This window comes from Salmo salar, chromosome 04 (assembly GCF_965601325.2).
Source record: "Salmo salar chromosome 04, fSalSal1, whole genome shotgun sequence".
In the NCBI taxonomy this organism is placed as follows: domain Eukaryota; kingdom Metazoa; phylum Chordata; class Actinopteri; order Salmoniformes; family Salmonidae; genus Salmo; species Salmo salar.
In genome coordinates, this window is record NC_138294.1 from 70775012 (window position 1) to 70789358 (window position 14347).

At 42.6% G+C, this 14347-nt stretch overlaps 1 protein-coding gene across 2 annotated transcripts in view; it reads right to left on the minus strand.

Moving 5' to 3' along the window:
* Positions 1–696: 696 nt before the first annotated feature.
* Positions 697–14347, minus strand: part of LOC106603667 (roundabout homolog 4) — a 53846-nt gene continuing 40195 nt past the window's right edge. For both annotated transcript variants that reach the window (XM_014197622.3, XM_082974683.1), the window contains exons 11-19: positions 12779–12979; positions 11935–11977; positions 11612–11727; positions 10559–10873; positions 10354–10455; positions 9831–9978; positions 7517–7741; positions 6856–7217; positions 697–2351 (exon numbers count right to left, since the gene is read on the minus strand). In XM_014197622.3, the coding sequence (XP_014053097.3) occupies positions 2098–2351; positions 6856–7217; positions 7517–7741; positions 9831–9978; positions 10354–10455; positions 10559–10873; positions 11612–11727; positions 11935–11977; positions 12779–12979 (1766 nt within the window). In that variant the 3' untranslated portion in view covers positions 697–2097. The remainder of the gene's footprint in view (positions 2352–6855; positions 7218–7516; positions 7742–9830; positions 9979–10353; positions 10456–10558; positions 10874–11611; positions 11728–11934; positions 11978–12778; positions 12980–14347) is intronic.

The window sequence follows — 14347 nt, forward strand, 5'->3', positions numbered from 1 at the left end:
AAAGCAGCAAACTCTTTCCTTGCCAAAGAAGCTATTGACCAAATCTTAACAAAACACACACACACACACACACACACACACACACACACACACACACACACACACACACACACACACACACACACACACACACACACACACACACACACACACACACACACACACACACACACACACACACACACACACACACACACACACACAAATGTGAGGAGAGGCAATACAGAGCGATCAGTAGTGATCTGAGACCAGCGGGGCCAAAATGCTAGACATCGTCAAAGATGATCTTTTCCTTTCGTTTTATGAATATTTTTTTTATGATTATATAACCCTCCTGTTGTTCATCCTCTACATTACAAGGACAGAATCTTTTGTAAGTGCCACTGAATATTACATCTCATTTAAAGGTTTAGTGTCACATTAGGATTGAACTGGATGTAATTTGAGTTGGATACCAGTTGGTATCAAAACATTTGAGGGAGATCATCCTGATCCACAGAATGCGATTGGTAGTCTCAAAATATAATTAATTTATCTTGGTTGGCTGGTCTGTTTTTGCTTAAGCCAACTTGTGGTTGTCTTACCAAACAACTGGCAAATTTAGAAAGGCAAGGATGAAACACAGGCTAATATCCACTGCTACTTGAGAAAGACTTCCTGGATTAAACATGAATTACTAAAAATAAGTTATCAGACTGAAATGAATACGTTTTTATTCTCAATAAGGCCACAGTAGAAGACAGTTAGTTAAGCTTCAAATAGTATTATTAAGTAATGCATAAACATTTATATAAAATGAATAATTATTCCTCCTCTCCAATAATACACATTAGTCCAGTCCTACTGAACCTATTCTTACAAAAGGAAGACTGTTACAGCATGAGAAAAACATTCTAGTTATTGCTAAATTTATACACATTTCATTTAGGTACACAAGTACATAGGGACAAATCCTAACTTCTGACATGTGAGTGTGTTTGAGACGTTTGAGCTAGTCATGTATTAATGTCAAAGGGAGAATTGGGAGAAAAAAAAGTTGAGTGATGCAGACACATCTGAAGTCATGATTCAGCCCTTAATGTTTAGCTTGAAGTCAAAGGGAAGAGAAATTAAACAAAATCTGAAACAGAACATCTTCCAAATTCTAGTGTAACTTAAATGTTTAGCTCTCATTATAAAATCAATAGAGACAAAAGCACATTTAATAATAATGAAAAACATGATAAAACTTTAGACCGTCTCTTGTGAACAAAGGATGATAAAAAGAAGAGGCAGAAAATGGGTTGGAAAGTCACAGTGTTCATGGTTCATTAAATAAAATCAGTCGCGTATATTTACATTCTATTGCAAATGAATGATCAGTGAATGTTCTGTACAAATTCTCTCCTGTTGTTTTCAATACACTCTAATATGGTAGGATCATAGCCTGGTTAAACCAGACTGAACGCTACGCCTATCATTATGCGTTCAGTTCAGTCTGTTTTAACTAGGATAGCAGGATCATAGCCCATGGAAGATTCTGGAAGAAAAGAAATGCACTACATTACAGTAATAGTGCCACTAAAATCATAACACTCCAAATATTTGTTCTGGAACAACCGGGTATGACATGAATTGAGATCATTTTGACAAACTTTTTAAAAGTTGTTTTTGGGGCTGCGGTTAAACTCTTGGAAAGACCATCCCAGGTTAGGACATATGGAGAACACAAATTAGAGGAGGATCCATAAAAATAGAAGATGCCTATTCTAGGAATTCTATTTTCATGGGAGAGACTGCCCTGAGGTATTGTGGGAAACATAGTTCAGGTAACCAATAGTGGTCTGGATGGGAGAGGTTGAATGGTCAACTTCATTTCATTCCCAATTACATCTTCTACTCATGACTTGTTGTAAACCACTCACAGGAAAACAAAGGCCACCTCCTAATTCATGGACGAAACATAAAACTACATAGTTTTTCTCCTGATTTTCTATGAGTACTTTACAAATCATGAGTAAATGAAATGCATGTCTTGGCATTGAAATGGATTTCACAAAAAATGTATCATCAAGCCAATCATCGCTGTGAGGTTGTACTTGACCCACCCCCTCGTCCTCAAACCCTACCCCCTCCGGTGGCTCGGCGGTCCTCACAGTGACGGTCAGCACGACGATGCCCCCAGGTGTCGCAGGCGGGGGGTGCATCTGCCTGGGAGGGGTACTGGGCACGGTACTGCGCCTCCATCTCCTCCACCCAGGTTGTACTCCAGTCCCAAACGGGCATGGGATCCAGCTCCCCGAAACACTCCGCTCCTTCATCTGGAGCCGGATGGAACAGGGCACTGAGGGGTGACGCCGGGGGAGAGAAGTCTGGAGAAGAGAACCAAACTAGAGTTATCACACACACAGATGCATGATACCATGACGCACCAGCAGAAACCATGTGGAGAGATATATGATACCATAATACAAATAAATATATGATACCATGATAAAGAGATACATGACAACTAATACCATGATACAGAGAGATATGACAACTAATACCATGATACAGAGATATGACAACTGATACCATGATAGAGAGAGATATGACAACTGATACCATGAGAGAGAGAGAGAGATATGACAACTGATACCATGAGAGAGAGAGAGATATGACAACTGATACCATGATAGAGAGAGATATGACAACTGATAGTTTGGACACACCTACTCATTCCAGGGTTTTCTTTATTTTTACTATTTTCTACATTGTAGAATAACAGTGAAGACATCAAAACTATGAAATAACACATAAAGAATCATGTAGTAACCAAAAAAGTGTTAAATCAAAATAGATTTTATATTTGAGATTCTTCAAAGTAGCCACCCTTTGCCTTGATGACAGCTTTGCACACTCTTGGCATTCTCTCAACCAGCTTCATGAGGAATGCTTTTCCAACAATCTTGAAGGAGTTCCCACATATCATGAGAACTTGTTGGCTGCTTTTCCTTCACTCTGTGGTCCAACTTATCCCAAACAATCTCAATTAGTTGAGATCAGGTGATTGTGGAGGCCAGGTCATCTGATGCAGCACTCCATCACTCTACTTCTTGGTCAAATAGCCCTTACACCGCCTGGAGGTGTGTTTTGGATCATAGTCCCACTAAGTGCGACCAGACGGGGTGGCATATCGCTGCAGAATGCTGTGGTAGCCATGCTGGTTAACTTGTTATGGATAGGGGGCAGTATTTTCACGGCCGGATAAAAAACGTACCTGATTTAATCTGGTTATTACTCCTGCCCAGAAACTAGAATATGCATATAATTAGTAGCTTTGGATAGGAAACACTCCAAAGTTTCTAAAACTGTTTGAATGGTGTCTGTGAGTATAACAGAACTCAAATGGCAGGCCAAAACCTGAGAAGATTCTGTACAGGAAGTACCCTGTCTGACCATTTCTTGGCCTTCTTTGTCATCTCTATCCAAAACAGAGGATCTCTGCTGTACCGTGACACTTTCTAAGGCTCCCATAGGCTCTCAGAAGGCGCCAGAACGTTGAATGATGACTCTGCAGTTACTGGCTGAAAAACAGTAGCACAGTTGGTAAGTGGTCGATCTGATAATAATGAGACGGGCGCGTGCTGGCACGTGAAGAGTCCATTTTACTTTTTCAGTCTTTGAACGAAAACAACGACTCCCGGTCGGAATATTATCGCTATTTTACGAGAAAAATCGCATAAAAATAGATTTTAAACAGCGTTTGACATGCTTCGAAGTACGGTAATGGAATATTTTGACATTTTTTGTCACGATACGCGTCCGCGCGTCACCCTTCGGATAGTGTCTTGAACGCACGAACAAAACGCCGCTATTTGGATATAACTATGGATTATTTGGAACCAAACCAACATTTGTTGTTGAAGTACAAGTCCTGGGAGTGCATTCTGACGAAGAACAGCAAAGGTAATCCAATTTTTCTTATAATAAATCTGAGTTTGGTGAGTACCAAACTTGGTGGGTGTCAAATTAGCTAGCCCGTGATGGCGAGCTATCTACTCAGAAAATTGCAAAATGTGCTTTCACCGAAAAGCTATTTTAAAATCGGACACCGCGATTGCATAAAGGAGTTCTGTATCTATAATTCTTAAAATAATTATGTTTTTTTGTGAACGTTTATCGTGAGTAATTTAGTAAATTCACCGGAAGTGTTCGGTGGGAATGCTAGTTCTGAACGTCACATGCTAATGTAAAAAGCTGGTTTTTGATATAAATATGTACTTGATTGAACAAAACATGCATGTATTGTATAACATAATGTCCTAGGAGTGTCATCTGATGAAGATCATCAAAGGTTAGTGCTGCATTTAGCTGTGGTTTTGGTTTTTCTGACATTATATGCTAGCTTGAAAATGGGTGTCTGATTATTTCTGGCTGGGTACTCTGCTGACATAATCTAATGTTTTGCTTTCGTTGTAAAGCCTTTTTGAAATCAGACAGTGTGGTTAGATAAAGGAGAGTCTTGTCTTTAAAATGGTGTAAAATAGTCATATGTTTGAAAAATTGAAATTTGGGGATTTTCGAGGAGTTTGTATTTCGCGCCACACCCTATCATTGGATATTGGAGTGGTGTTCCGCTAGCGGAACATCTAGATGTAAGAGGTTTTAAGTGTGCCTTGAATTCTAAATAAATCACTGACAGTGTCACCAGCAAAGCACCCCCACACCTCCTCCTCCATGCTTCACGATGGGAACCACACATGCGGAGATCATCCGTTCACCTACTCTGTATCTCACAAAGACACAGCGGTTGGAAACCAAAAATCTCAAATTTGGACTCATCAGACCAAAGGACAGATTTCCACCGGTCTCGTGTTTCTTGGCCCAAACAAGTCTCTTCTTCTTATTGGTGTCCTTTAGTAGTGGTATCTTTGCAGCAATTCGACCATGAAGGCCTGATTCACGCAGTTAATTCTGAACAGTTGATGTTGAGATGTGTCTGTTACTTGAACTCTGTGAAGCATTTATTTGGGCTGCAATCTGAGGCAGTTAACTGTGCAGCAGAGGTAACTCTGGGTCTTCCTTTCCTGTGGCCGTCCTCATGAGAGCCAGTTTCATCATAGTGCTTGATGGTTTTTGCGACTGCACTTGAAGAAACTTTCAAAGCTCTTGACATTTTCAATATTGACTGACCTTCATGTCTTAAAGTAATGATGGACTATCGTTTCCCTTTGCTTATTTGAGCTGTTCTTGCCATAACATGGACTTGGTCTTTTACCAAATAGGGCTATCTTCTGTATACCACCCCTACCTTGTCATAACACAACTGATATGCTCAAACGCATTAAGAAGGAAAGAAATTCCACAAAATAACTTTTAACAAGGCACATCTGTTAATTGAATGCATTCCAGGTGACTACCTCATGAAGCTGGTTGAGAGAATGCCAAGAGTCTGCAAGGTTGTAATGGCAAAGGGTGGCTACTGAAATATAAAATATATTTTATATTTGTTTAACACTTTTTTTGGTTACCACATGACTCCATGTGTTATTTCATAGTTTTGATGTCTTCACTATTATTCTACAATGTAGAAAATAGTCAAAATAGAGAAAAAATCTTGAATGAGTAGGTGTGTCCAAACTTTTGAGTGAACTCTATATGACACATGATACCACGATAAAGAGAGATATGAAAACTGATACCAGGATAAAGTGAGATATGCTAACTGATACCATGATACAGAGAGATATTACATGACAACTGAGATCATGATAAAATAGATATGATATCAGAAAAGTAACATTTTAACAGTGCCAAAGATTGCCTCTTTGTACCATATCAACAGTAAACACCTGATGTATGATGCATTGTCTACTTGTTAATAGCCCATTTGGCACCCTATTCTCCTCTCTCTCACACACACACTTAGCAATCCAATTTGTATAATGCACAGTGCACAATCAGGACTCTGTTTCACTGTGGCAACACTCCTGTATTAAAAATAACAATTGGGCAAATGGAATAAAGTTGAATCAGCCGTATGCACATTTGGAGAAAGGACAGAGTGATTAATTAAATGACAGTCTGAGAACGATTACTCACTAGCGCCTTCAATTTGCTGAGAGCTCCTAAGTAATCGGCAGTTTCCACCCCTGAATCCTGAGTTTACCCCCAACCTCCCACACACACACACACACCACACACACACACACACACACACACACACACACACACACACACACACACACACACACACACACACACACACACACACACACACACACACACACACACACACACACACACACCTCTGTGTGTGTCTGTGAGATACACTCTCACCTCAATCACATCGATTTGTCCTATAGGTCAGTCTCAGTGACCACACAAGCACTGACATTTCCCACATGTAGTCCTCCCAGAATACAAGACCACTGCTTAACTCTAGTCTAGGCCACATCCCCAGTGGATACAGAGTATGCCGATAAGCTACACAAAGGAAAACTGGTGACACCTGATCGTGTGGTCAATTCCTTTTCACTACCAGCTACCCGAGGGAATAAACTATAATTCCATTTATGAGTTGTAAAGTCATACTATAGACAATGTTCAATTCATGAATAAACATAACCCTGATGTAGCCTGAGACATCCACCAAAAAATCTTCTTACACAAGTATATCATGACCAAACTATAGAGGCTAGACGTAAAAGAGGAATCTGTTGTAAATCAGACCGCAAGGCACCATTTTAGGATTGTACAGTATGGTAAGAGTGCACCACCTAGTGGTAGTTGGTGACAAGACATCTCAATCTCAAGTAACCTGTTAAAGTATGATTGACTAAAGTATGAAATATAATTAATGTGTGAGTACATTTTCTCTAGTAGTCTTGCCTGAGAAAGAGGCTCCACTCATGGACTCTGCGGCCACAGTGGCCAGCACGCAGGCAAAGTTGGCATCGTTCATGAATGAGCCGTCCGACGAGCTGATGAAGCTGGTGCGGGCGCTGTTAGCCATGTTGCCCTCTGACACCGACCCCCAGCCGTTCCACATCGAGCCCTCCCATTCACTGCAGAGCGACAAGGGTGTGTTCTGGAGCCGGGCCCGTAGAGAGCCCATTGGCTGGGACTCCTGGTCGTCAGTCAACCTGTCCTCCAGTTGGTCGGAGGGGAGGAGCCCACAGATGTAGCCCAAAGTGGGAGTGAGGGAGAAAGGGCGGGACAGGGAGGAGGAAGGAGGATTCTCCGGCATTGTGCTGGAAACAGGAAGTGAGGTAAGATGAGAGGTGAATGAAGTAAAAACTACTGATTCCGGTAAAGCAATACTGTACTAAAATAACAAACATTATTGTAATATCCAACACTATTTTACTAATAAAGAGACTGGCTATTCAAATATTGATTATTACTGACAATAATTTTGGTTGTCTTTAAAAGCCCTTATCAATCGATGTAGTAGAATAGATAGCGTCAAAGCACAGCCCCTCAATGACTCTGACAGTAACCCTCTCACCCTCCCCTAGTTGCCACCCCTTGGTTTCCACGGCAACCCTACCTGCGCCTCTCGGCCTTGGGGCTGAGCTCCAGGTACTGGGTAACTTCCTGTGATGTCATTGTCATGTCCTGCTCCTCGTCTAATGACAGGCAGTAAGAGGCAGTGGACAGGCGGCTGTAGGAGGGGAAGCCCGTGGTGTTGGATGGGGGGCCACGGAGACCGGACGCAGCACACACAGACTGGTGAGACCCATCATCCACCATCAGCTTAGTGGACCTGCTGGACCTAGGTGTGACGAATAAAGGTCAGAAGGTCATTTCCAATAATTCTGACTAAATTCATGGTGCTTAGAATCATTGTTTTACACAAAAAGGGCTTCACATGCAAGGATATTGCTGCCAGTAAGACTGCACCTAAATCAACCATTTATCAGATCATCAAGAACTTCAAGGAGAGTGGTTAAATTGTTGTGAAGGCTTCAGGGCGCCCAAGAAAGTCCAGCAAGCACCAGGACCGTCTCCTAAAGTTGATTCAGCTGCGGGATCGGGGCACCACCAGTACAGAGCTTGCTCAGGAATGGCAGCAGGCAGGTGTGAGTGCATCTGCACGCACAGTGAGGCGAAGACTTTTGGAAGATGCCCTGGTGTCAAGAAGGGCAGCAAAGAAGACACTTCTCTCCCAGAAAAACATCAGGGACAGACTGATATTCTGCAAAAGGTACAGGGATTGGACTGCTGAGGACTGGGGTAAAGTCATTTTCTCTGATGAATCCCCTTTCTGATTGTTTGGGGCATCAGGAAAAAAGCTTGTCCGGAGAAGACAAGGTGAGCGCTACCATCAGTCCTGTGTCATGCCAACAGTCAAGCATCCTGAGACCATTCATGTGTGGGGTTGCTTCTCATCCAATTTTGCCTAAGAACACAGCCATGAATAAAGAATGGTACCAACACATCCTCCGAGAGCAACTTCTCCCAACCATCCAGGAACAGTTTGGTGACGAACAATTCCTTTTCCAGCATGATGGAGCACCTTGCCATAAGGCAAAAGTGATAACTAAGTGGCTCGGGGAACAAAACATTGACATTGATACATTGGTCCATGGCCAGGAAACTCCCCAGACCTTAATCCAATTGAGAAATTGTGGTCAATCCTCAAGAGGCGGGTGGACAAACAAAAACCTACAAATTCTGACAACCTCCAAGCATTGATTATGAAAGAATGGGCTGCCATCAGTCAGAATGTGGCCCAGAAGTTAATTGACAGCATGCCAGGGCGGATTGCAGAGGTCTTGAAAAAGAAGGGTCAACACTGCAAATATTGACTCTTCGCATCAACTTCATGTAATTGTCAATAAAAGCCTTTGACACTTATGAAATGCTTGTAATTATACTTCAGTATTCCATAGTAACATCTGACAAAAATATCTAAAGACACTGAGGCAGCAGATTTTGTGAAAATTAATATTTGTGTCATTCTCAAAACTTTTGGCCACGACTGTAGTTACCAGAAATTCCCATTTATTTTGTGATAATAGTGTTATTCCTTGCAAGAGAATATAGTCGTACTATAACTAGAATTTAGACGTTTTCTTTGTTAAAACTGTGGTTACATGTCTTTCATGGTCATGTAAATCGGCATGTAATTGGTGCGTGGTGGTTGGTGTTCTATGAGCCGTGTCAAGGCCCTGTCATCGAGGCTGAGAACAGGGAGGAAGTATAATCATTTTCCCTAGCAGGAGACAGGAAACCAGTTCAGGCCATCCGGTTTTACTATAATGGCAGAGGAAATGGAGGGAAGCGGAGCGCAGTGGCTCATTAGAGAGTGGGGAATGGGAGAAACTGTGATAGATTGGTGTCAGGAAGCGGTTAAAAGGAAGTAAACAAGGGAGCCCTGTGGCAGAGAGTAAGAAACACACAGCTCATAGATGCTCATATGTGCTCAGATGTACTGTAGATGACTGGTCTTATTGAGTCAAGGGGCTAAATACAAGGTCTGTAAGGAAGAACCCTTTGATTCTTGGTTATTGCTCAGAAGTATGTCTCTGAGAGCACCAATCATCAACACACTACAGGGGTTATTAATATAATGCTACAGCCAATAAAAGATGTAACAGATGGTACATTTATTGAGCTCAGTTTGATGAGTATTCTCTCATGTGTCATGTGTGGTAAGTGTCAGTGAACATAAGTAGCCTTGGTTTTGAGACTGGGGCAGGACGTCTTGAACAGTGGCACAGAGAGAGGGGGAGCAGGTTTGGGGAGTCTTGCCAATGTCTGTGTGTCTCTGTTTGGGTGTGTGTGTGTGTGTCTGTGTGCGTGGCTGTGTGTGTCTGTGGTTATGTTTGTGTGTACATGCATGTGTGTGTGTTCCTCACCCTTCCTCTGAGGTGAGGCTGTGTGTGTCAGTGGTGTCGTCCATGGGCAGTGGGGGCGGGGTGGGGAGCATGTCCACCAAGTGCAGTGAGGCTGAGTGGTGCAGGAATTGGGACGACGCCAGGGGCTTGACGCACTCTGAGCGCCCACCTTGAGGAAGAATACACAAAAGCACCAAGGTCAACACAACAACAACACTGTCAATGACAGTGGTTCTGTACCATCCATTCCTGAGGGAACCTTCAGTGGTGCACATATTTGTTCTAGCCCTGCACTAATACACCTGATTTAAGATAAGCAGCTAATTTCCAAGCCCTTGATTAGCTGAATCAGGTTTGTTAGTGCTGGGATAAAACAAAAACGTACATACCTGGGGTTCAGTGAAAACATAAAAATATGCCATTCGATTCATATCAACAATTGAGGACCGTGGGTGCACTATTTACAGAAAAAAAAGGCAATATAATTGTCCCTGAGCATTAAAAGCCTTTAGGGTATGAGTGGTGTAAGATGACAGCACAGTACCTGGTGGGAGGTGGCTGAGCCTCTGTTTGTAAGGCACTCCCCTCACAGCCAGCGCCTGGCTCCTCGATGACACCAAGGGGGCGCTGTTCACTGCATGGAGCTCTGAGGGAGGAGATAAAGTCTGTGATTCAAAAGTAATTACAGATCGACGTTAACCAAGAGCAAGGACATCAAAACCATTTAAGAAGGCCACATAGACTATCACCTCGTTTGTAATTCTTCTCCCATGACTCCTTGAGCACGCCCATCTTGGGCTGGGCTGGGGGCAGGACCTGACCATCCTTGACCAGCGTGGTCTTGACAGCGGTACGCACCGCCTCTGCGCCGTGCTGGGAGTAGTGTGAGGAGGAGGTGGTGTGGCAGTGGGGCCTCTTGGGGCATCGGGTGGGGCTGTTGAAAGTCTTGAGGCCGTTTCCCGTCAGGTCCACGTAGAACGTCCCATAGACACCGCAGCTGTCGGGCACGATGGGGACAGCCGAGTCCAGGGAACCGGGGTCCTTCTTGGCTGTGATTGGCAACTCTGGAATAAGAAGAGGACCACCATCTGTTATCCTCAATGAGCTTAAATGCTGTGCTTCCACTTGTGTGCATTTTAAAATGCTGTGCATCCACTTGTGTGTATTTGAAAATGCTGTGCATTCACTTGTGTGTATTTTAAAATGCTGTGCAGCCACTTGTGTGTATTTTAAAATGCTGTGCAGCCACTTGTGTGTATTTGAAAATGCTGTGCAGCCACTTGTGTGTATTTGAAAATGCTGTGCATTCACTTGTGTGTATTTGAAAATGCTGTGCATTCACTTGTGTGTATTTGAAAATGCTGTGCATTCACTTGTGTGTATTTGAAAATGCTGTGCATTCACTTGTGTGTATTTGAAATGCTGTGCATACACTTGTGTGTATTTTAAATGCTGTGCATACACTTGTGTGTATTTTAAATGCTGTGCATACACTTGTGTGGCTGGAATTATTTTTGAGTTATCGATCTAAGATTGGAGAAATTCTGTGGCAGAATGGATCAAGTGTATTGTTTAGACAGCAGAGGTGGTTCACTGAGCTTCCATAATGAATAGCAGACCTAGCAGACCTAAAAATCTATGTTAAAAGCCTACTCTTTTAGCACACAGGGCAAACTAACTGAGTACCGAGTTGCATTATCAACTGGTCCAGGGCCAGTCTTTTTTTATCCAACTCATAATGCTTACATTAAGAACTGCGGTAGGATGAACTGATTCTAGACAAGCTGTAGAGCAGAACTCACTGGTCTTCCTGAAGTCGGGGTTCTCCTGGCTCTGAGCCCACATGCCCTGGTACTTCTCGCCACTCTGGGTCGGTCTCCACGCTCCCGAGATCCACGGTGAATCTGGGGCCGCCATTCTGCAGAGACGCAGGTCAATCAATCAATCAATCAATCAATCAATCAATCAATCAATCAAGTCAGTCAGTCAATCCCATGTATTGCGTATGGATAAAATGGCAAAACTAGGAGCCACATACAGTGGATCAGATCATATTACTGTATAAACCTTAAAAAACAAAAAGTACTGAAATCCTTTTCAATGAGCGACACGGTCTTCCACCTACCGGTGTTTGATGATTAGGTCCTCACTGGCCAACCTGTACAAACCTGCAAAACCCAGAGTAACAGTCACTTGGTTGATACCTTCCGGAGACACCTGAAACCCCACCTCTTTAAGGAATACCTGGGATAGGATAAAGTAATCCTTCTAACCCCCCCTTAAAAGATTTAGATGCACTATTGTAAAGTGGTTGTTCCACTGGATATTATAAGGTGAATGCACCAATTTGTAAGTCGCTCTGGATAAGAGCGTCTGCTAAATGACTTAAATGTAAATATCACAATGAGGTATCACAGCTTATACAGGAAATTGGAGATGTTAATGTTAATCCTGTCATTCAACACTATCAATCAATCGTATTTATAAAGCCCTTTTTATATCAGCTGATGTCACAAAGTGCTATACAGAAAACCAGCCTAAAACCCCAAACAACAAGCAAAGCAGATGTAGAAGCACACGCTTCCATAGCACAAGCTTCCATATCATTGTTACATCCCTACAACGATATAGATGCTAAAGTGTCCTTAATATAAATTCTCATATAGCATTTACTTTGAATGATGAGAAAGTCAAAAGTAAAAGCCTACTTATGTAAGTAATAGCATGCCTGCTACTATACAACCTTGTGGTGTAAAACCTCTAGTTACACATCATATAGCTACAACCTCTCTTGTTTTAGCCAAATAATACTCACACATTAAAACCTGATTTGCAGCTAACGCTGATTACGTAGCCATAACAACACAGTTGACTAGAATAGCATGACATATCCATGCTAAGATAACCTTGCTAAGCTTATGCTAAAGATACAACATATAAGCTAGCCCCCACTTCCAGCCCAGACAGACCTTTAGCCTTGCCGTGGCCTCGTCCCAGGTGTTCGCCGGATCGGGTGTGGCGGCGGTACAGGCAGAAGGCCGTCACCATTAGGACGCACCACAGGAGGGCGCCAACGCTTCCGATGAACACAGGGTCCCTCAGCACAGCCAGGACCTGAGTCAGGTCCCTACTGGGGCTGTCTGACTGGGGGACCCCGGACTGCCGGGAGTCTGTAAGAGGGAGGGAGGGAAGGGAAGGAAAAACAAGACATAGATAAATTAAAACCCAGAGAGACAGAGACAGAGAGAGGAAAAGAGACAGACAGACAGAAATAAAATAAGGCAGAGAGAGAATATGAAAGAGGGAAATTATATCACACACATGACACACACACACACACACACACACACACACAACTCGAATCCACCGAAATTAGTGGATTCGGCTATTTCAGTGCTGTTATTGTGAAGTGGAAACGTTTAGGAGCAACAACGGCGAAGCAGCGAAGTGGTAGGCCACACAAGCTCACAGAATGGGACCGCTGAGTGCTGAAGTGTGTAGCATGTAAAAATCGTCAGTCCTCGGTTTGCAACACTCGCTACCGATTTCCAAACTGCCTCTGGAAGCAAAGTGGCTGCTCAGCCATGGAAACCCAATGAAATGGGTTTCCATGGCTGAGCAGCCGCACACAAGCCTAAGATCCCCATGCATCAGCTGGAGTGGTGTAAAGCTCGCTGCCATTGGACTAGGGAGCAGTGTAAATGCATTCTCTAAAGTAATGAATCACACTTCACCATCTGGCAGTCCAACGGACGAATCTGAGTTTAAGGTCATTGAGGTTAACAGATTGTGGTCCTCTTCTTATTCCAGCGTTGCCAATCACAGCCAAGAAGGACCCCGGCTCTGTGTTCTTTTGCAAAGAAAAAGCCATATTTCAGACTGGCCAATAAAAATAAAAGATTAAGATGGGCAAAAGAACACAGACACTGGACCGAACTCTGTCTAGAAGGCCAACATCCCGGAGTCACCTCTTCACTGTTGACGTTGAGACTGGTGTTTTGAGGGTACTATTTAATGAAGCTGCCAGTTGAGGATTTGTGAGACGTCTGTTTCTCAAACTAGATACTCTAATGTACTTGCCCTCTTGCTCAGTTATGCACCCGGGCTTCCCACTCCTCTTTCTATTCTGGTTAGAGCCAGTTCACGCTGTTCTGTGAAGGGAGTAGTACACTGCGTTGTACGAGATCTTCAGTTTCTTGGTAATTTCTCGCTTGGAATAGCCTTAATTTCTCAGAACAAGAATAGACTGATGAGTTTCAGAAGAAAGAACTTTTGAATGGTAGTGTATATATATATACACTACCATATTGGATTTCCATAGATTATTTTTGTGTGATTTTGTTGTCAGCACATTCAACTATGTAAAGAAAAAAGTATTTAATAAGATTATTTCATTCATTCAGATCTAGGATGTGTTGTTTAAGTGTTCCCTTTATTTTATTTAGCAGTATTTAGCATATATATATATATATATATATATATATATATATATAACATTTAGTTTTTTGTTGTTGTTATTTGTAAATTCAGGTTGCCTT